A 23,177-nucleotide genomic window follows, 5' to 3' on the forward strand; every position below is an offset into this window, starting at 1 on the left:
ATTTTTCTCTTCTAAAGCATTTCATTGTGCATAGACTTCTATTTCCAGTATTTTTTTTTTTCACACCGGTCCTGGTTAATCCCTCATTTATTGTTCCTGCAGCTTCTTCCTCACTCATAAATTATTATTTTAACTTTGTTTTGGTTGTGCTTTCTAGTTGCTTTGTTTCGCTGTGCTGTCTTTGATTTGTTTTTCTAGAAAGGAAACAAACCAATCAATTCTAGCAGCTGTGTGAGCATGAAATGTATGGTTTGATCATCAAAAGTGCAAGCTGCTATGGAAAGGCAGGCATTCAGGAAGTCTGAAACAGCTTTTAGGCTAATCAGAAAGGCAAGGAAAAGGATCAATAAGAGCAGCATGTCCAGGTGCTTGTCTGTAAGACTCAACTATCTGCTCTTGAAGGGTGAAAGGTGCACCACCTAGCTTCAGATATGTGCCTTACCTGGCAAAGCCGGTTGGGTAGAGTTCCCGTTTGGTGTACTCAAAAAAAAAAAGAAAAAAGAAAAAATAGGGAAAAAAAAGAAAGAGGAGAGGAGAGGAGAGGAGAGGAGAGGAGAGGAGAGGAGAGGAGAGGAGAGGAGAGGAGAGGAGAGGAGAGGAGAGGAGAGGAGAGGAGAGGAGAGGAGAGGAGAGGAGAGGAGAGGAGAGGAGAGGAGAGGAGAGGGAAGGGAAGGGAAGGGAAGGGAAGGGAAGGGAAGGGAAGGAAAGGAAAGGAAAGGAAAGGAAAGGAAAGGAAAGGAAAGGAAAGGAAAGGAAAGGAAAGGAAAGGAAAGGAAAGGAAAGGAAAGGAAAGGAAAGGAAAGGAAAGGAAAGGAAAGGAAAGGAAAGGAAAGGAAAGGAAAGGAAAGGAAAGGAAAGGAAAGGAAAGGAAAGGAAAGGAAAGGAAAGGAAAGGAAAGGAAAGGAAAGGAAAGGAAAGGAAAGGAAAGGAAAGGAAAGGAAAGGAAAGGAAAGGAAAGGAAAGGAAAAGTTAGAAAATAAAATTGTATATGTGAGTTATGGAGAAAGAGGAAATCCAGTCCTGGGAAGTTAAATAGGCAGCTAAACTATTCGAGATTATGGGCACACCTTGAGTGGGACTCAGCTTGCATACTCAGACACCTTAATTTAGGTGTTATACTTTGCAAACGGAATTTAAATCTCAGTATCTACCACCTGTACGAGGAGTCTTGGGAAACCAGCCAGCTAATTTAGCCAATAAATTAGGACGTCTAACATTAAGCGATGCAGTTGTTCCCCAAGGAGGCCTTCTTCCCCTAAATACAGAGCCCAGTGCTGTTCTCTTGACCGAGACACGGACCGCGAATGCTTGCGGCCTGCGTGGGCTGGCGGAGCTGGCGGCGCGCGGGAGCTGTCCCTGGTGCTGACCGCAGGACCGCGCGCCGCCCGCGGGGTACCCGCGCCGCTGCCTCGGTGAAGGGTGGGTTTAGGTTAAGAACCGTCAAAATCTTAAAAGTGTGATGTGTTAGTGATCTTTTCAGAAGACAAGCTGGTGGTAGCTATAAATATATAGCTGGGAGGTGAGTCTGGATATTTCTGTATGGCTTCGAGCTCAAAACTGCCCAAGTTAAAAGCAAAAGTACCTCTAAACTACATGTTTACAGTAAGGTGTAAGAGGTAACTAATTACTTCGACTCATCTGTAAATGATTTATAAGAAACTACGTATTCATCGAGCTGTCAAAATCACGAGTGCTCACGGCATCCAGGAGCAAAATTCAGAAATGAAGAGGAAGAAAGAACATTCATTTTATCTGAGATCAGTCTGAAGTTTGGATGGCAATTTTTCTAAATTCTCTTCCTTTCCAGCTATCCTGCAGGAATAATAATAAATAATAATAAACAAACATAAATAATAATAAACAAACCTAAAAGCTGGCGTAGAACTGGACTCTAAATCCAGTATTCCTGTAGGTATGAAATGAGGAAAAATGAGATCACAGAGTCTCCACTTTCTGTATCCCTTCAGCATCCTATAGAGGAGATCAAAACCTTATTCATTGTAATTTCCAACAAAAGGAAGGGCATATCTTAACTGTCCAATTAAGTAGAAATATAAAGAACTTTGAGGGAAAATTAGGGCTTTGATATAGAGTGAGGACTCAGGGTGTTAGTATTTAAGGTGTTATTATGCATGTAAGTTACTTTTCACTTCTCTTTTTGAAGGTAACTAAAACTGAATTATCTCATTTTCGCCATAGTGAGAGGAGTACATACAGATATTTTTCTACCATTTAGCAGATGGAGTAGTTAATAACTTGTTATAGTACTGTAACTTGCTCATCTGTCTGAAGATGATTTAACTTACTGTTCTTCAGTTTTATTTTGCTGAGGAAAAATCAATATGCACATTCTGTCAGGAGTCCAAATTATTACACTTATTCAATTGCATGTATTATTGAGTAGGCAGATTCCTGTAATGAAGTTCTTGGCTTAACTTTGTAAGGTATATTAAGAAGTAGTGGAAGTAGCTCAGAATAAGCTGAAACAAGAAATAAAATTGTACAGTTGGGTAATTTTAGTCATTGGCCACCTATGTGAGAACATCAGTGCTTGGTGAAGTCTCATCAGAAAAAAATATTTTATGGAAAATAACAGGCTAAGACGACCCTCTTGAGTCTTTGGTCTAACGCTTGGTCCATGACTAGAGCTTTCCAAGTGATCCTACAACTCACCCAGATACCAAAAGGAGTGATTCTAAATGTACTAAATGTGGTATGTCAGCATGTTCCTCCACAAGCCATGTGTGGGTATCTCAGGCAACCCAAATGGCACTGGATATCTGACTCTATACAATAAACTGCTTTCCCCAGTGTCTCAGTTTCCACTATAGCCCACGAAGTCAATATATTTACTGAAGTACTAAAAGGAACTCCAGTGATAAAATGAAGATGCCTGTAGGTAATGATCTGCACTCAGAAGTCTTCTGGTTTTCATGACTGATTATTGAGGGAGACTGGGTGACTTAGACTGAACATGGAATTTTTAAGTAGCTACAACAGGTATTTCCACTGTAAAATTTAATTTATTTACACAAAAATAGGTGTTTAGGGCAATTTGAGGTGCTTCAGGGGATAAACTTGCCAGTCCAAATAAACACAGACCTTCTGTAGGCCCCATGTCAGAATGTCTTGATACCCTAGGGAATATAGATACTTGCTGTTTATATGCACCTGAATATGGTCCTAAAAATCTCCAAATTACTTCCCTAATTGTCTTGCTTCAGGAACTTATTGGACACTAGAATGCAATTTACATGCAAAGTCTAGGGTTCATTTAGGATTTCCCGAAAATGTAGTCATTGCCATTGCAGAGAAATTCAAAGTCAATCGGTGTTGTCTTAATCCATGTTGCATCACTAGAAACAAAGATCCTAGAACCCAGTCAGCTGTGCCATTGATTCCAGCAAGAATCGAATTCACTCTTTTCGCTGTGTTTTTCTCAGTGAGACTAACAAACTAAAGAAGCAATAAAGACTCACTTTTGTCAGAAAATACAGCAGTCGGCCACAGAATATGCCATGGGAATAGGAACAAAAGAGGATTTTTACAGAATTACCTTTCAAAAGAATATCCAGTTGTCTGACACCTGACTCACTCATTTTTACAGAGATATAACAAGTTTTTAGGACCTTCATAAAAACACAGTTTGCATGCAAGAAAACACTTTAATTCAGCACCAAAACGTACCCACTTCTGCAGAAAACTGCAGCAGCTGCTTGATGTGATACAGCACAAGCACACGGTTTAAAAGGAGCTACAAAGATCTGATGAAAATCATACTAAAATCCTAGATGATCACCCAGTTATAATTCAGACGACATGTTAATAGTTCTTTTGGGATTTTTTTTCTGCCACGGTACTATAGACATTAAAAAAGTAAGTGATTGTAAATTGTCACAGCTTCCAGCTGCCCGTGACTCTGAAGATACCGACAGATCACAGCAGCACAGGAAAGACCATCACTCATTTCATTGCATATGTTTTACTGCTATCCATTTTCTATTTTTTACCCTGTATGACCTGGCATATCACGCTTGCAACCGCATGGAATGCTCACAATTGCAGCTTGGGGCAACACAAATTCAAACAATTTCCCTGCCCCACAGGGAAAATCCATTGCAACTGCATCTTCTACACTTTGCATCTGAAAATGCTCATTTAAAACCAAAACAAAACAAGAAACGAACAAACAAAAGCAAGTAAATAAGTATATGGGGCAAACCCCCACTTCCTGACAGCCTCTGCATACAGAGTAAAGACGCTGCCCACGTTTACTCTAGATCAGTTTCTCATTGCACATCATGTTTGCCAGGTAATGGTAGGTAAGACGGGGCTTCTTGATGCTATTTAACACTGGATAAAAAAAGAGGTGGTGTGATTTAATGAACTAGCTGTCACCATAGAAACAAGGAACTCAGAAGCAGAACTGTGTAAATAATTGATATTTTGTTTCAATGGTTAAACAAATAAATGAAAAAAAAAACCATTCTGTTCAATTAAGTGAGACTTTTCCTTCTTTTAGTTGTCACGAAATACAGAGTTGGACAGGCATACAAGAAATTTTATTTTTAGCTTTTTATTTTTAATTTTAACATAATTTTTAACCCCAATTAAATTTAAGTAACAATACTTCTGAAACACCTTGCTGACATGAAATGCCAATACATTTTTATTTTTCAAATTTTTTAATGGTCATTAGTTTTCAACATAAATTATTTAAAATTTTAACCTGAACCTACATTTTCAATGACTAAACTGCTTGTGGAAAAATATTTTTACTCAGTCCTGCTCCCAGAAGCTAATCTTATCTGAGTCAACATCTTACCCACTTGCCTGGACAAATTCCATTCCACCTTTTATTTTCTTTTAACTTAAGTTCTTTGGTTATTAAAGAAGAACTTCCTGACAATTCTGGAGGCTACAAAAGTAATAGTTTTTAAAGAACCAGGTAGGAATTATTACAATGAATATATTATGGGATAGGAATAAGTAGCTTATACACATGCTTTGCAGTTAACGCTCTTTTTAGAGCTGTAGCCATTGAAGTCCAGTACTTTCCGTTCCCTTCGTTTCCCATCTGAATGGAAGCACAGCAAATGCTGAGAAGATGACTAAACTTACATTTATAAGCAGGGTTTGCGAAGGAGGCAGTCCCCATTTAAACCATCGAAATGCTGCCGAAGGTGTCGGCAGAATGTGCTCATGCTGCCCAAGGAGATAATAAAAATTTCTGCTCCATTAGAGAAATTTTTGCATCTTTTCCCTGAGTCATCTCAACTGACCGTTGCCAGGCTGGTGATCACCTCACCTAAGTTTTAACTGTCTTACAGAATCTATATAGCTTAACTTGCTCCCCACCTTCCCTCTTGAGCCAGTAGAGAGAAAAAGGCCATTCCCAAGAACAATTTATTCCACAAATGTCAGGAACCCATATCAGTTTAAAAGGTACAGCTCTAAGGAAGGACCCAGAGGTCTTCAGTGGCTGCTTAGACTTAGTTTAGACTAGACAACTGAGGTGTTAGTTACTAAAATCAAGAGAGACAAATTGCATTCCTGGAGACTAAACAATGAATAAGAACTAGGAGAATTTGGGGCTAAGACTCTTAGGACAGAGACTAAAGTATCCATATGTATTATATGTGCTGTAGAAAATTCATGGTAGAAGACTGCTCTGGTACTGCAGGATGCACCTATGGCCCAACACACCAATTTGCCATGGCTTAGAGCTATACTCTGGGTGGCACATGGCACTGAAGAGAAAGCAATAGATAATTAAGATAAGATTTTCTTGACAGAGAGCCACATAAGATTACGAAAGACACTGTGGTGCCTGATGAAGAGTGGTACAGAGATCCCCAATCTAATGGCAACCTAGCCAAGTCTGGAAGCAAAAGCTGTGGGATTGCGCAAGCACAGCACTGCCCTGCAGCAAATTATTTCTGCTCCCAGGACCATGATCTCAGCTGAGAGTTCCAATGCCAAATGAATATCCCTGCTCAACTGACGTTAGTATGTGCATCTTCATATTATGTCTAGGGTCAATGTGGATGGGCTTTTAATCCCTGTTACCAGGAAGCTTTCACCAGTAAAATTATTGTTATATTATTTGTCTTCCCAGGCAGCTCATATATTTAAGTATAGATTGGCTGTATATTGTAGAGGGATGAGAAAGAAAGATGCTAGAGGCTTTTCCTAGAAATAGGAACATACTAGTGGTTCTCCCATTGGAGTTTTGTCCAGTGACTGGCAAGAAACTTTTCCACAGATCATTCCAAAGCAATTTGTCTGTGACACAGCACCCTTTCTTCCCCCTGCCACAGCTGATCCAGAACTTTTTCAATGACAACACACTTCCAGGCTATCAGCTTCAATAATGTGACTGAATTCACAGTAGGTTCCCAACATCCCTTTTAGCTGCTGCTGCTCCATTTGGGAACAAGATTCCTTCCAAAGCCCGCAGATTGGTTTATGCCTGGATTGTGAAGGTTTTGTTCATTCCAGTACTGCTACAATATTACCAATAGCATTCATACCACCTATCTTCAGACCTCCGTAATGATTACTTTAGTAGGCAATGGAGAGAAATAGGCACTTTCATAAAGTCTTCTCAACATAAGATGTCTGTGTGCAACAGGACAAGTTTAAGTCCTGTAAGTACTTGTAAGTGTGACTTCTAAGTAATTATTTTGATCTAGTGATTATAAACACAGTGTAAATAACTAGCATTAATAAAGGTCTCTGTACTTTATACAACCATTTTTAGGTGACACGAATCCATCCATTGTATCTGATGGACAGACTTCTAAAAAGCCCCTTGATAAACTCAGAGGCATTCAGCAAAGAGCTAGAGAATGAGTCAATGCTTGGAAAAACAGAGATTACCAAAACTCTTTCTGGCATTTGCCTGAGAAAGAGTAAAGCTTGATCACAGCTGGGGTACCAAGGATTGCACAGGTGTCTTGTTCAGAGACAGACCTCTATAGTATAAGTGTCTGAAATAAGCACAGATCCTAACCCTGGTATCACATGATCCCTATCTTCTACCTTGAAATTCTTCTTTCTTTCTACTGTCTCTAACATGAGGTTAGTCGAAGACACTTTATGCAGCGTTACGTTGATAAATCCATCGGCACAAAAAAGCATCTTTGAACTAAGACAGAAGAATCCAGGCAGATCAAAGTTATCTAAGTCAGTATCCTGGCTGAAATAGGAGCCAAGTAGAAAACATTTAGGTGTAGAGACATATTTTTAGCTATAGCTCTTAAAAGCTGAGTGTGAAAAGAACAATCCTAGTCCTATTGTTCTTGTGCACAGCTGCATCAATAAGGCAGACACATGCACAAGTACACAGGCACACAATGCAGTAATGTCTTCCCAATGGTGCCAAGATAATAAGAACAGGTAATTAAAAGACTCTGAAAGAACAGGAGGCTGATGAGACTCCCAAGAAAAATCTAAATATAAAAAAATCTAAAATCTGCTCTTCCCAGAAAAGTTGGACTAGATGATCCCTGAGGTCCCGTCCAACTTGTGATTCTGTGATCTAAAACTAAAAAAATCCTGCTCTATGGAAACTTTTTTCAAAGTCTACTGTGATTTTCTCTCTCCTTGTGTTACCAGCATTACTTTCTAATTACCACTTCCTACCCCCCCGACACCCTCAGCAGTTTCTTTGCTGTTGATTTACAGGGTAACTTGCTGATAGGATTCCTCTTAACAAAGATCGTCGTAGGCATCACATCCCTGCAAATGCTTATTTCAATTTGAATTTTCCTGGCAATGATACTGCTCTTAAACATTTTTCAGAGGAAGGACTGGAAGAATGGGGCCAGTTAACAGGGACTACAAGTTAAAGATTAATTTGATAGTGAGTCATGAACCACATAATCACCAATGAGTCCTCATCACTTCTATTCCTATTCAAATTGTTGTGCTGTGTTCACTATCATCTCAACTTGGCTCGTTCTGGGTTAGTCCTTTTTAGGCACTATAAACATTAAATCAGAGGTCTAAATCTGCAGATTACTCAAGAAACTCCCCCACCTTTTGAGCAAGAGCCTCATTCAGGGAACAAGTCCAGAATATCAAGCTCTATTAGTGGAAAGCAAGGTAACAGGCTGGGAAAAGTCTATTGTGCAAATCTACAGCTGGAGAAATGTTCTACACTTCATCAGCAGATATATTAGACTTAGACTGGGTATAAGGAAGAAATTTTTACAGTGAGGGTGGTGAAACCCTGGCCCAGGTTGCCCAGAGAGGTGGTCGATGCCCCATCCTTGGAAATATTCAAGGTCAGGCAGGACGAGGCTCTGAGCAACCTGATTGGTTGAAGATGTCCCTGCTCACTGCAGGGGGTTGGGCTGGATGGCCTCTAACGGTCCCTTCCAACCCAAACCATTCTATGATTCTATGACTCTATGGATCTATGATTCTATGATTCTCTTTCCAGTATGGTATTTCTCCAAGTGGTGTATTTCCTGGATGTGGTCTTGTGCTCCCATGGACAGTATCAGATGCAACTGGTCAGTAGATCCCAGATCAAGCCAGACAAACGTGTAAGGCCCTTGGAGTTACCACTAGGTGAGATACAAGCCCACCAGGAAGCAGAAAGCAGCTGGGAGATTCCCTCTGTCAGTGCATGCGTGTGGCAAGTGTGAACGTGCAGGCTGCTGAACACTTGCCGGTCTTTTGAGGCCACCACTCAAGGAAGCGCTGATTGCAAAACTTGCTCACTCAAGTATAAGCAGATCTAGCACAGTTAAGTACATGGAAGGTATGAAAAAAGCACCTAAATATCAAAACATGCTATGGTACAAATCATGGTCCAGATATTTTAGGGTAATCCGGGCATCTAGCATGACCTAGTCGGTTTAACAGAGCTGGACCCTAAAGGTAGGATTTTTCTGATAAAATGTAGACATCTACAGTGTAAATATATGCAGCTGAGATGAACACCCTTACTTCTATATGTGTCTGTAGAGATAAAAAGGCATCATCTATTCTACTTTGAGGATGAAATGAACTATGTTTCAGGTTCTACTTATTAGATATCCAGAGCTACGAAATGAGCAAGGTGACTTGCTCATTTGTAGTGTAGGTGCATTTGCAGGCATCAGCATTTAATTAGATGAATCCCATGCTAAGTGTACGTGACCCAGGAAACTGTCATTCAGCATCTGAGTAACTCCTGTGCCATTCTTTCCTAGCCCCAGGGCTGGGAGCAGGTCAACAGAGTCTGGATGGGATAAAATAAAGCTGAAAAAGGGTGCATATGGATCAGCAGTGAGCTTTATCAATTCTCATTAGGCAGAAAGTCCCTTGAGGACTGCTGACAGCTAGAGGGGGATCCAACAGAAACTGAGGCAGCTCTACAGTACAGCAGGGATAAAAACTCAAACAAGGGAGATTGGAAACACTGATGTAAGAAATAGCCCTACTCCACTGCCTGAAGAAGTTGAGTAAGAAGTAATAATTCCCCCTCCTCTTTTCTTTTTTGCCTTTAGCTTTCATTATTTCACTTTATCACTTTAATTCTGTCTCCAGAGCAAAGGAATCAGATTCTGGGTCCTGCTGAGATTCATTTTCTTCACATTCTATTTTTCATTCAGGCTGTAGGTGATGGTTGGGCAGGGACGGACACAGAGGGTCAGCACATGCTCCTTATTCTTATATAAAGGGTCCTGAAGAATTTAAAGGATTTAAGAGGAAGAAGCCTTCATAACACCATTGGAAGAAAAAAAAAAAAAAAAAATCCCAAACTGAAAATCACAAGGCAATCATTGTCTCTGAAGCATTATAGGCATTACACAGCAGCAGAAGGAGGGGAAACAGTGCTGCGAAGAATAAAACAGTAATGAGCATAACATCTGGGCATGAGAGGTAGAGGGGGAGGGACAGGAGAAACCATCAGAGACTGACACGTTGGGACTGGATGCTTTCCATAATATAGTGCTAACCTTGCTCTTCAAGACCTGTAGTTGCAGTTGCAGCATCAGCTTTGTGCTTGTGTTGGACCTCACCCAGATGAGCTCTGGGGAGCCATTTAGTTTATGCTTGTGCTCACAGAGGCTGAACACAGTGAGGGGGCAAAGCGAAGGCAGGAGAGTTGAATTATTGCAGAAATGTAGGAACTTATAAGATGTTCTTCCTCTTTTGACTTCAAAGTACATTGCTTTCCATGCAGTACTTTTAGGAAGGAGAAATATCAGTGCAGAAGACAAGGTCTCTAAACAGAAGAGAACCTACTATTAACTTCATTATTTTTTGCACCATGTGGGCACCTTGGATTAAGATCTGTCACATTATTGTTCTAGATACTGCAGAAATACAGATCACAAAGGCTGTTCGTGTCCCTCATTAAAGTTTTATATGTGATGATTTGACTTTGTGGCACGTGCAACAGAAGAATGTGGAGCTACCTTGCTTACAGAGGTTACAGTAGTTCAGCTGATCTGGAGGATGTTTTTTAAGCCACAGTAACTTGAACATGTGCCTGAGCCTCTACAGACTCCCTAAAACCTCACAGTCCTGCAGTCCCTGTGAGGAGAAATAAATCCTCAGAAAATTTGTATATGGAATTGTTCTATGGAAATTTGCATACAGAAGTAGTCAAAAGGGGGAAGAGGCAGTTTTATGCTTCTCCTTGCTCTTGAATAAACAGAAGTTTACTCACCAGCCAGGAGGGATTTCTTCCTTTTTTCAGCTGTTTCTGACAAGCAAGGGAGTTATTTCCTTTGTTTCTCTTTCTTTGAAGGAAAGAAGCTAATAACTTATTTCTCCACTACCTGCCATCATTAGTAAGTTTTACTGCTACAGAAGAACAACAAAGAACAAATGCTGGGCAATTTTCACTTCTCCCAGGTGAAAAACAGGTAGTCTGCAGCAGGTCAAAATTGAGAGGAATCAACACACTGCATATATAACTGCTTAATTCATGAGTGATTATTCATGGAGTTTCATAATGAAACTTCTCCAAAAAATGCTTGATAACTTAACCTAAAAGCCAGGTTCTGCTGTGGTGAATAGTGTTCCATTCCACTGATAGCCCAGGAGCAAAAGTGCTGTTGGAGTAAACAGATACCTGTGGTATTTTCCCAAATGCTGTGGAGTGTGAATCCATCTTAGAATCACAGAATCATAAAATTGTTTAGGTTGGAAAAGGCTTTTAAGATCAACAAGTCCAACCCTTAACCTAGCACTGCCAAGTCCACTACTAAACCATGTCCCTGAGTGCCACATCCACATGTCTCTTTAATACTTCCAGGGATGGTGACTCAACCACTTCTCTGGGCAGCCTGTGCCAGTGCTTGACAAGCCTTTTGGTGAAGAAATTTTTCCTATTATCCAATATAAACCTCCCCCGGCACAACTTGAGGCCATTTCATCTCATCCTATGACTTGTTACTTGGGAGCAGAGACCAATCCCCCCCTCACTCCAGCCCCTCTCAGGCAGCTGCAGAGAGCGAGAAGGGCTCCCCTCAGCCCCCTCTTCTCCAGGCTAAACCCCCCCAGCTCCCTCAGCCGCCCCCAGCACACTTGTGCTCCAGACCCTGCCCCAGCCCCGTTGCCCTTCTCTGGACACGCTGCAGCACCTCAAGGTCCTTCTTGTAGTGAGGGGACCAAGACAGTATTCAAGACGTGGCCTCACCGGCGCTGAGTACAGGGGGACAATCACTTCCCTACTCCTGGCCACCCCAGTGCTGACACAAGCCCAGGTGCTGGTGGCCTCCTTGGCCACCTGGGCAGTGCTGGCTCATGCCCAGCCGGCTGTCAGCCAGCACCCCCAGGGCCTTTTCCTCTGGGCCACTTTCCAATGTGTGTAGCATCCCATGTTAGCAGGCAGCAACAAGGTGTCATTCAAAAAAGAGTAAGTACTATCTCAATGATATTGAGCAAACAGTAAGAAGGTGGTAGAGCTTTGTTGATGTCCCATCCTTTAACTATGGAGATAAGGGTTTGCTGGGAATGAAGGTAGCAAGATCTGGCTTGAAAAAAGTAACATGTAATGAAAGGTGAGTCTGGAAAGTCAGGATTTAAAGGGGATAGAGTGGAATGGCATAGTCCCAGAGGAGAATGAGCTATATGTAAAACACATCAACAATAATTTAAAAAAAGGTAGAGAGAAAAAGCAACAAACAGTATCCACAGAATGAAATGGCTCACAGACAAGGAATGTACCAGAATTCTTCACTGGAAAACAAAAGTGTTTGTGGGGATGTGGCTTCTTTACCCCAAGCCATGCAAACTGTGGAACTCATTGCCACAGGATGTGGTGAACAACTAAAAGATGCACAGTAAGCCTGGGAAAACCTTCTTCACAGTGATTCAATCCAAAAATACTGGAGAACACAATAAAAAGCAGCTGGGTTCTGCCACTGAGCTAGTGCTTGAAAGGATTCAGTCCCTGCCTGCCTGAGTGGGTGATATATTTTAACCACATTGAGAAGCAAAAGCCTTTCCAATGGCTCTGGACCTCCTCTATCTCTGAGCTGTGCTCTCTGAATTTGTAACAGGCAGGGGTGAGGAGTTTTATCTGAATAGTCCCCCAACCACCAGGGTTACTCTGGATTTGAGTGGTAAAGAACAAACTAGATAGTGAAATGGTCTTTTCTGACCTGGGAAAATCTATGAATTCTTCAATCTAAATAATAGTAATTTCATAATCCTAAGAAGGAGGGCTCATGGTCGATTTCTGACATCATTCTGTGGGTAGGGGAGGAGAAAGAGTTTTTCTCCCTTTTGTCCTTGCTTATACCACTTCTGGACCAGGCAAGAATTGGGAAGCTTTTCTGTAATGCACAAGGAGGGTCTCAAAAACACATCCCTGGGGCTGAAACGAACTGCCTGAAATACATGCTTTCCTCAGTTCCACCAAACCACACAGTGCCCAAAGCTGGAAAGCAGAACAAAAATGAGCTTATGTGTGAGATGAATAACCAGACTCTGATGGAAATACTCCTAGCAGCTAAAATGCAGGAATAACTTGCTTCAGAGGATGGTCTGGTAACAGAGAGATCTGCATCCTGCCCTCCCTTGCTTCTAGGCTAAAAGATATTTGGTGAAGGAAAGGGGAGAGAAATCTCTCCTCTTTTATCACACACACAATGTGTTTTATCTGATTTTCTCTGCAGTTTTACCAATTCTAGTAACAGTAGAAGCGGTTTGGACAGGACTCAGAAAATAGACCCTGATTTCCAATTAGTTTCTTTGTCATTCTTTGCCCTTCTCTCATTGGTGCTGGCTATGGACAGCTCTTGCTGCAGTGGGAAATGAGAGAGGATATTAAACTATTAATTTCTTCTTCTCTTGATGCCTCAGTTTCTTATCTCAGCAATAGCACAAGTATTCTTTATCATGATTATGGTTCATCACAAATGTTAATCCTTGTAAAGGTCTTCAGATCATGTGAGAGGGAGGCACAAATTATTACTGAGCTGGTGAGGGAGAACGAGGAATGGGCTGTTACAGAACAGACTAATGATGCACTTAGTCTCATGTCCCTCCCCAATAGCTGTTGCCACCTGCACCAGCAGAAGACATAAACACTGGCAAGGCCTTTCCAGGCACACTGTTTCTTTTTTCTTTCCTTTTCTGATTAATTTTGTAGATATGTGTCACTGCATCACCTGAAGTACAGAAGCAAATCCCTGACCTCTGATAATAACCAACAATTGTTCTGGTACATCCTCATTTATTGATCTTTTGTCCTTATAATGTTTCTCTAAGCTCATTCAGCTGCAGTGACTGCATCTCTTACAGTAAGATGTTTGCATTGACATTGCTGGAAACCCCTGTAGGTTTAGAAAACATCAGTACATGATCTACGCCAAGCTGAAACTCACCTGGAGAAGAGTCATTGAGAGGGTTCAGGGCAGCTGCCCTCCGTATCTTCTCCAGACAAGTCTCTTGCTCCTTTTTAATGATGCAGTTGGAATGAGTTGCTGTAACCTGAAATGTGGAGAAACAACAATTACAAACTTAAAATAGCTAGTGAGTTTATGATGAAACATCAGTAACGTCTCATTCCAAAAAGAAAAAGAAATAAAAACAACCTTTGAAGATGAGAGAAAACGGCAACAAACTTATTTTTCTTTTCTTTTATTTTTTATTTTTTTTCCCCAGAAGGCTGAAGGCCAACTATGGAGCTATAATGCTCATAAATTGTTTGGGGTTTTTATGTTGTTCTCACTGTCAAAATGTAATTTCTAATGTGTTTGTTTATTTTATTGTATTCCGTCCTCATAAAAGGCTGAAGCAAGGGTACCTCTAAATAGAGAAACAACTTAAAGAGGAATCAGAAATCAATTGAGGCTCAGTTTGATCTTCCACCAGTTTCTTATGAGTCTTGCACAATCCATTAACCTCGCTCAGGACTCAAAACTAAATTAAAAGCTCTTTGTCTTAGTCTTTCACACTCTCCAATCCTTAATGTTTCCTTCTTCCTTTATTCCCAGTGAATACAAGCCTACTTTCTTGCCAAAAGAGAATGCAATGCCAATTAAATTGAGATCACTTGATCCAAATAGTTTTGTTTTTTTTTACTATTATTAAGGCTGTAAGGCAGCCCACTACAAGGAAAAAACTGGAGCTAAAAAGAAAAGAAAAGAAAAAAGATAAATGAGTCTGTAACAGGAACATTGCAGCCAACAGAATGCAGGCAATCCCAAAGCAGCAACAAAATAAGAATGGGACCCAGTCCCAGAAATCAATACAAGATTTCATTCCTGTTGTAGAAAGTGGTCAAGGATATCAACTCAGAAGAAATATTCTCAGTTTTCATTAGACCATTTTATAGGGTCACTTCTAAGGTTCAAATCACACTGTGGAAAGCACTGTGAAAATCAGTGTGCTGGTTGAAGATGGTATAGGTCACCCTGGTTCTCTGCAGGCAGCTTTGCTCTTTCATATTTCCTATCCCATTTCCTTCACTCTTGATGATGGAGAACTACAGAGGAAGTAGGGCATACCTGCCAAGTCGTCTGTTTTCCCTTACATACTAAGTCAGAACAAACAAACAGGGAAAGCAATACCTGAATTTGATCTGCTTCAGCCTATTTTTGGAGCCCTGTCTGCACAGGTCAACTTTACTTCTCTCATAACCCAACAGAGGGAATGGAGTGAACAGTTTGGGTCACTAATGCATTGAACTTCCACCGCACACTCAATACACACTTACAGTAAATCCAAATGCACGCATGATCCTAGTTTGGTAGCGCTTGTGTTGTGCTTTTGTGTATGCTAGGAGGCAAGGAGCCTTTTCCACACTTCGTAACAGCTACCAGCCACCACCCTCATTTTAAAGACAGAGAGGTTTCCTAATGCACCTACACTGGAAAACATTACTCACCATTTGTAGGAACTGATAATGCTACCCAGTCTCATCTCCAAAATCCCAGTAATAAATTTCAGCTATTTACCCCGTGGGGTACATGAGGCATAACCATATTAGATTTGTTTATCTGCACAACAAACACTGTTCTGTTCTAAAGGTTCCCAAGAGCCTGGAAAGTATATAGTGTCACAGATCTCTGGGATCTCCCAAGAACATAAGGGCTTTTGCTACATCATCTCCTAAACTTCACCAAAGATTGGGAAAATTGCATTGGTTGACATTCAAGTTCTTAGAATACCTTTTAAAAAGATAAAAGAGAAATAACAAGTAAATCAGGCCTCTGCTGCTAGTACTGGTTTACTCTCCACAGTTGCCCAAGCCTGAAAGGAGTGTCCAGGGGTTGTCTCAATACATGAACACTGCAATTTCTATACAGTTCAAAATACGCAGATTAGAAAAGCTGTCTAATAATAGTAATAATAGAAATAATATAATTAAAATAGATATTGTCTGTGCAAGCAGGATATGAATAAACAAAAGGAAATGTTTCTTTACACACTTATTGTTAACCTGCAGAACTCTTTTCAGCTTGATATTGTGGGTGTTAAATGTTATACGAGTTCAAAATATACATATATATGTGTATGTATGTATGCAAAGTCCATCAAAGGATACTAAACACTAAGAAACCCACCATGCCCAGCTTTTGATGCCCTGTGGGGTAACCCTAGACCTTTGAAGAGAAGGTTTAGTTTCAATCTGTAGTCAAAGGACAAAAGGGTGCAATTTAGTCTTCCTATTTTTGGTGTCTTCATTAGCAGAAGTATATCAAAGCCAGGTCTTGATTGATTACAACGAAAGCCTAAGGTTAAAAGCTTGGATTTTATTGTTTTCCTTGCAGACAGGCAAATCTAGTCAGAAGCATCTGACTAAAGTGACTAAATTTAGTCAATTGTATCTGAGAAAGTCTGGCTCAGAAGGGATTTGAAAGGTAGGCTGCTGGGCACAGAGAGAGTGCTAGAGTGATGTTCTTCACCCATCCCTGTAGCCTTTCTTAAGCTTTCACTACCGGCAGGATACTTGGATGTCACTTCCCATGACCATCCTTATGTGTTTGTTGCACTCCTTGTCAACAGATAAAAAAAAAAATAAATAGTGGCGAAGATGGAAACTGAGACAGAAAGCAAAGAAAGGCAGGAAACAGTAACCTCGGTGCCAGAGGAGAGGATAGAAGCTGCCTGTCATCTCCGTTAATTAGCGATGCCATACCTGAGGAAATAAAACCGGCTTTGGATTGTTTATAACAAAGGGTTTCTCTGTTGAATGAAGAGGTGCATTAGTGTTATCGTGTTTTCCTGAAAGGATCCACACATTTTGTGTTTCTCTGTTAACTATGTACGGGCAGAGCCTTTAATCTGTCGAGTCAGTCTTCAGCAACCGAACAGCAGAGCACGATCCAAATGGAAGCATAAGCTGCAACTTCATGGCCTCCTGATTTCATTTCTTTTGCCTCAAGGACATCTGCAATTTCCTGAGTTCAGTAGAGACAGTCTGGTTTCAGTTTCCCAGAATATATCAGTGATATGTGCAGTTAAAGAATATCTTGACACATACGAGATAAATCAAGAAACCAAGTGGATAGTGCATGAAATTAACTCTTTTTTAAGAATTTATTACTCTCAATGGAGTGAAGAAATTTGACTCACACCAATTTTGAAAGGGCATATATTTGTATAGATACAAATACAGTAAATACAATCAATGTCTGTTTAGTTCTGAGAGAAGACAAAAAGACAAAAAGCAGCTGCCTACGACTTTATATATGTGCAGCAAATTGAGAGCTTTTATTTGTCTTCATTTATTTTTATTAAGGTGGCCACCACAGAGATAAACTGGCATGTGCTGTATGTGACTTGCAGTACTTAACTCTTTGTTGTTACCGTGACATTACAGTAATATTAATAACAACCACATTATTGTTACCATCTACACATATTCTCTCACACATACTCTCAAGGTGCTGCTTTGTTGTGAACTGTCCCATTAAAAAAGCCATTGTTAGTACCCAAACCTGAGCAGAGAACGAGGTGCATGCATTTGTGCTGCTTCCAGACCTGCCCTAGCTATGCGTGTAAACCAGATCAGCAAATTTTAGAGTCACGTGTTTAAGCAAGGCACTGCTCAAATGTACAGATGTGCCAGGGAAGGAACCACATGGGAGGAATTGTGCAGATCAGGAGGGGACCATACAGCTCCCTGCTCATGGAACTAAATATTGTCATCTTATTCCAGACTGAAATCTAAATAAGCTCTCTTTTTTTCTTTTTTTGGTTCAGGGATATCAAGCACTGGGAGCAAGGCAGGTGAAAGTAGCTTCAAGAGCAACTTCTTTTCCCCAAGATTTCTCTACTGGAAAGGCAGCAAACCATAAAGCAAGAGTGTGAGTGGGCAGTGGAGAGAGCAGGACTGGACTGCATTAAGAAGATGCTTCCTAACCACTTGCATTAAGCAACAAGGGATATGAACTTAAACTGAACACCACGCTTAGGAAGCTGTCCTGACTTACTCACTGTGTATATGACACTAACATACAGCAGGTATGACCTAAGTGAGCACATCAGAAGTCTAAGCACAGATGTCTAGACTATCTGATGTGCCTTGGGGTTTCTTACTTGACCTCCAGTTGCTGCTGCATGCATGGACCTTTATGTTTGCCCTCTGTCAGGATATTTTGGGCACAGTAGGGTATCTCTAATGGCAAAAGACATTTATGTTTCAGCACTTGAATCATTTCCTCAGCTATATCAAGCTGATACAGGTCTCAGAAGAAAAACAGGACGTTCTCTATGAATGGGACATTATCTTTGCACTGTGTTCATAGTCACTGGTAAGGACCTGCGCACAGGAGAGGTGGCTGGGTGGCTGGAAGGATTTGGAAAATTTTTAACACATCAAAGCTAAGCATTGAAAGAGGTCTCAGTGTTATCCAAACTAATTATTCTGTGGGACAACAGTGCAGAATGGTCTAGCCAAGACACCCAAACTGTCTTTGACTGCATACAGTTATTCAAAAAATATTGTTCTGCTCATTTGACTCTGTGTAAAAAAATTTGCAATTGCTTTAAAATATTATTTCACAACACAAGTTAACTCAGTGGATCTACAGAAGTAAGAAAAGTCACAAGTATTCTTGAGAAACTCCAGGATCAGAAAATATGCTTTGTAGTTATAATAAAGATGTGATAATGAACTGTGCAATTCATTTGGCATTTTCATCTCTACACAGACCTGATTAAATATATGAATTAGTTACCATTAGCTGTTCTTTCCTTTTCTGCATTCCTGTATTATGCCTGTAAAGTCCTGATTCTTTGTTTTGCAAAGTGAATGAGAATATTTCCACTCCATTCAGGATATGTCGTATCACGCACCGTGACGATAAGGAAGGGGAGTAAAGAAATACAGCTAAGAAAAAGCAAAGAAACAAAACCCCAAACTCCCTCCATTAAATCCCTCGTGGACAGTGTTTTACATCAGTGTAGAGACGAAATAGAGTCTGATTCACCTTTTGTCTAAGTGTTGTCTCTAAAGTAATGCAAGAGAGGAGTTTAAACTGCCAGGTATATTAGATCATTCACTTCATACTGAATTATGCTTTTTACTAATTCTATTATGACTTTCAGTTTTTAAAAATTAGCTTAAAAAATGAAATATTATTATGTGAGCATTGCAGAAAGAAGCTTACTTTGTCATGGAAACAACATTACTAGATTTAATTCCTGTTCTTATCAAGCAGTGATTCAACTGGTCAAACCAGGGCCAAGACTTGCAAAATGTTATGTTAAAATTAGAGGTGTTTGGAAAGGAGCTCTGACTATCTGGATTTTTTCAGAACTGATTTACATCATTACTGGTACCCACAACACTGGCTTGGCAGTCGAACAAATTGTTGTCTCCAGGAAGGCCTTACGTTGTTACTTGATTGCGTTTTTGTCTGCCTGTGTAAATGGTACCCGAACTACTGTAATTTCAAAACACTTCATACTAAGTGAAAGAGTAAAGCGATTAGAAACTCATTCAAACTGAGGCACAATTGTACAATCTGCAGCACAGTTTTGACACCATGCTTTAAGCAAATCAAGCAGGAAAAAAAAACCCCACAGAGTACACTGCCAAAAGAAAACATTGATCCCTTTCAAACTGGCTTACATGAATTTAAGATATGGTTACCTTCTAACACTGATGGCTCCTGGAGAGATGCATGTCTCTCTGCAGATTAGAAAATAGCAGCAGCATAATCAACAGTTCCCTTCACTCAGTGGATACCTTCTGAAGTGGTAATTCTGGACAAAAGATGTGTTATGCAACACGGGGCAAACCTATTTCTGAGTTTGCCTTAACTGGCTTTTTATCTTGGAGATCAGTTGAAAAATCTCTTTTTGAGCATGGTGAGGCATTCTCAGTATAGTTGATGACTTCCACAGGAACTGACATCTTGAGTTAAACCAAAGTATATCTTTGTACTCTCTCTGATAGGAGGCAATACTAACCAATGTTTCTCAAAGCCTTGTACTAGCAGGATGAAACCACTCATCAGAAAAGTGTTTAAAAATCTTGCTAGACTTAAGGTGCTTGAGGTGAAACTAAATGTTCAATAACCCTTTCTAATTGCTGTCTGTGTTACATAAAAGAGCTTCCTCCCATTGTTCTTGACACTTTCTCCTCCAAAGATAAAACTCCCCTACAATCCCCAATAACACATGCTAGATGTCTCCCTCTTTCGTTCCTCAGAGGTCAGCCTAGGCCAGAAGAGCTGACAGTCTCCTGCCAGCATTGCAATTCCCACTTATTTTCAAAAGCATTCAAGAGCAACGGGATTTAAGCATCCAAATCTGGGTCTACCCCCTTACAAATCTGACTGAAACTTCACGGGAACATTCTCAACCCTCCGAGAGCTTTTAGTTTGGAGCAAAAGTGGATTGTGTGGCCTCGCTACAGGAAGTCAGTGTTGCAGGGCTTGCAGACATCACCTCCAATTGCTTCTAAGGACACTCTACAATTCTTACACGGGCTGTGGCATGGCAGTCCTTGAACATGGCAGAGCCATTGGCAACAGAGCAACCCAGTGTAAATCCAAGCTGTAGCCAAACCTCCATAAGTGACTGTCTCAGCAAGCAGAAATTCATTGAACAGGTTTTTCAGGTAAGTAATGCATATGTAAACTGGTGGGATTTGTGACTGGCAAAGGAGAATAAATAATTGCTACTTTTTATCTGGGCTCTGTGGTCAGATTGCTCAGCCTCAGGTAACTATATTGTATGCAGACTCGGCACAACAGTTTGATTAATAAGTAAAAATGACTGCATGGGAAGATAGAGGGTAGAATCTACCTTCATTAACACATTGTGTCTGGCTGAGAAATGAGGAGGAGTCGTATTTACAGAAATCTGGGATACAGTGTTCAGATTCAGCTGAACACCAGCAGTGAAAGAACTGAAAGAGGAACTCTTTTGACCACTCTGGGACATGTTGTTCATCTGCTCCGGGGAACTGCTCATCCAGTAGGGTAAGCTTGTGGGTGACAATGATTTTGCTTGTCTATCTCCAAGATTTTCTCTGCTAAATCAGTCCCCTGTCTTGGTAAACAGACTAGTCTACTCTGAAACTTGAAAGTTCCCACCTAAACTCTCAATAGGGGGTTACATTGCTTCCAGCTGATACCTAAGAAGGTCCCTGACTATCGTCCTTAACGTTACCCCATACTTAGAGTTGCCTTTTTTGAGAGCAATAACAACAGACAGAAAGGTTTGTTCTCTCTTATCACTTCCAGAGGACTTTTTTTTTCAGGAAAAGTACACCTCTTGCTCTTCAAGCAGCAGCAGTAATACAGGAATGTTCCCTGTTTAAACTAGACTCGGAAGGCTGTACCAGGTGTCAGAACAACCTAAAACCATTAGGATACAAAAGATAGCCTAAAGCTCTCTCAGCCTTTTTTTCCTGGTCTATAGATTTGGTGTTTAGAGCTTCAGTCCCTCACACACCTTTGCCTTCACCCAGGCATCCTTGCTTCTGGCGGATGCAAGACTATGGCAACTATCTATGCCGTGTCTTTCAGATGGAATCATGGAATCACAGGATAATTCAGGTTGGAAGGGACCTCCAGAAGTCTCCAGTTCAAGTTCCCACTCAAAGCAGGGTCAGCAATTGGGTCGGGCCAGGTTTGTTGGGCTTTTCCCATCTGGTTTTTGGAAACCTCCAAGAGTGGAAACTGCACAACCTCTGTGCAACTTACTCAAAGGCTCAACTATCCTCAGGGTAAAAAGGTTTCTCTTTATACCCAGTATGAACCTCCTTTGTTTCAACTTATTCCCATAGTCCATTGTTCTCCTGCCATGCACCATAATGAAGAGCCTGGCTCTTTCTTCTTGATCTCCCCACAGGAGCTATAAGGCTGCTACTAGGATGTCCCAAATGTCTCTCTCCTTCCATCAGCTAAACAAGCTCATTTTCCTCATCCTCTCCTCACAGGCCAGGTTGGTGGCCCTCCTCTGAACTTGCTGTAGTTGTATGACATCTTTAGTGTATTGAGGATCCTAAAACTGGATGTAATATTCCAGAAGTGGTCCAGCAAGTGCTGTGTAGAGGAGGATAATCACTTCTCTGGATCTATGGGCTATGGGCTTGTTAATACATCCCAGGACACTCTCAGCTTTAACCTGCTTTCCTCCAGACCTACGTAAAGTGTACAGAGTCAAGCCTACCAAGTAGCTGAACAGTTTATCACATTGAAAAAAACTCTTGATGAGTTTCACTGAGCAAAGACTGAGGGAATCTGTGCTAATGTAAGACTTCTCTCACTTCAGGGATGTTGGGAAACAGAGAAGCTTTTAGGAGTTCTGCATTTGTCATGGATGCCGCATTCATTTGCAAGGCAAGTTCTTGTTATTACTCATTATTATTTGCCCATTTATACTTCATTACATTTAAACAAAACCCTGAAGAGAAAAGATCTTAGACAGGAAATTTGTTTTGTGCAGGCTCCCAGCAAGTTCAATAGAAACCCCATCTGAGTCACACTTGGAACAGAAATGGGTGATGAACAGCTACAGGAGGCTACAGAAACACTTTCTACACACATACACATATATCCTACCCAAGGGAGAAAGCTTTAATTAATCTACTAATTAAATTAAAGCTATTTGCCCTGAACTATCATGCACATTCCTCCCTTTCACTCCTTCCCACAGGCAACTCCAGCAAGTATGTCGTGCTACACTTCTCACTCAATATTCCCCAAAGGGGCTTTGGGACTGGAGAGGACTGAAGAATGGAGGCAAAGAGCTCATTACAGCAGTGGTAATGGGAAATACTCAAGCTCATTCTCAATGTCCCTCCTTCTCCTTTCAGTCCTAAGAGACATTCGTTTAGATATTGTGCCAAAGTGGAGGAGGGAAAAAAAAAATCCACAACCAAAAAAACCCACTCAAATCCCACAAGGAATCAAATCTTTGCACAAAAGATGGTGCCTAGAGTAGCTTTCTCAACAAACCCTTCTTTCTCCTTCCCGCCTCTGGAGGGTTTCACCATTATTTCACTGTAAAAACTCAAGGAGGGGAATAAAGTACATATGCATGAAGGAAAGAACGGAGCAGACTGAATGGTGTGTCAGAGCACCCACAGAGTGAGACGAGCCAGCGTGGAGCTCACCAGCGGGGATTAGAAAGGAAGAAAGGAAATGTAAGAAAACTTCCTAATGATGATCACTGAGGCCACACACAGAAAAAACACCACCAACAACAACAAATCGCAAGAGAAAGAGAAGAGTCATCTTAAGAGGCATTTATGA

At 40.9% G+C, this 23,177-nt stretch overlaps 1 protein-coding gene across 5 annotated transcripts in view; it reads right to left on the reverse strand.

The window, feature by feature from the left end:
* Positions 1-23,177, reverse strand: part of ADCYAP1R1 (ADCYAP receptor type I) — a 146,143-nt gene that overhangs the window by 74,025 nt on the left and 48,941 nt on the right. For all 5 annotated transcript variants that reach the window (XM_075082211.1, XM_075082212.1, XM_075082210.1 and 2 more), the window contains exon 3: positions 13,842-13,947. In XM_075082211.1, the coding sequence (XP_074938312.1) occupies positions 13,842-13,947 (106 nt within the window). The remainder of the gene's footprint in view (positions 1-13,841; positions 13,948-23,177) is intronic.

Source organism: Phalacrocorax aristotelis, chromosome 2, assembly GCF_949628215.1.
Source record: "Phalacrocorax aristotelis chromosome 2, bGulAri2.1, whole genome shotgun sequence".
In the NCBI taxonomy this organism is placed as follows: Eukaryota; Metazoa; Chordata; class Aves; order Suliformes; family Phalacrocoracidae; genus Phalacrocorax; species Phalacrocorax aristotelis.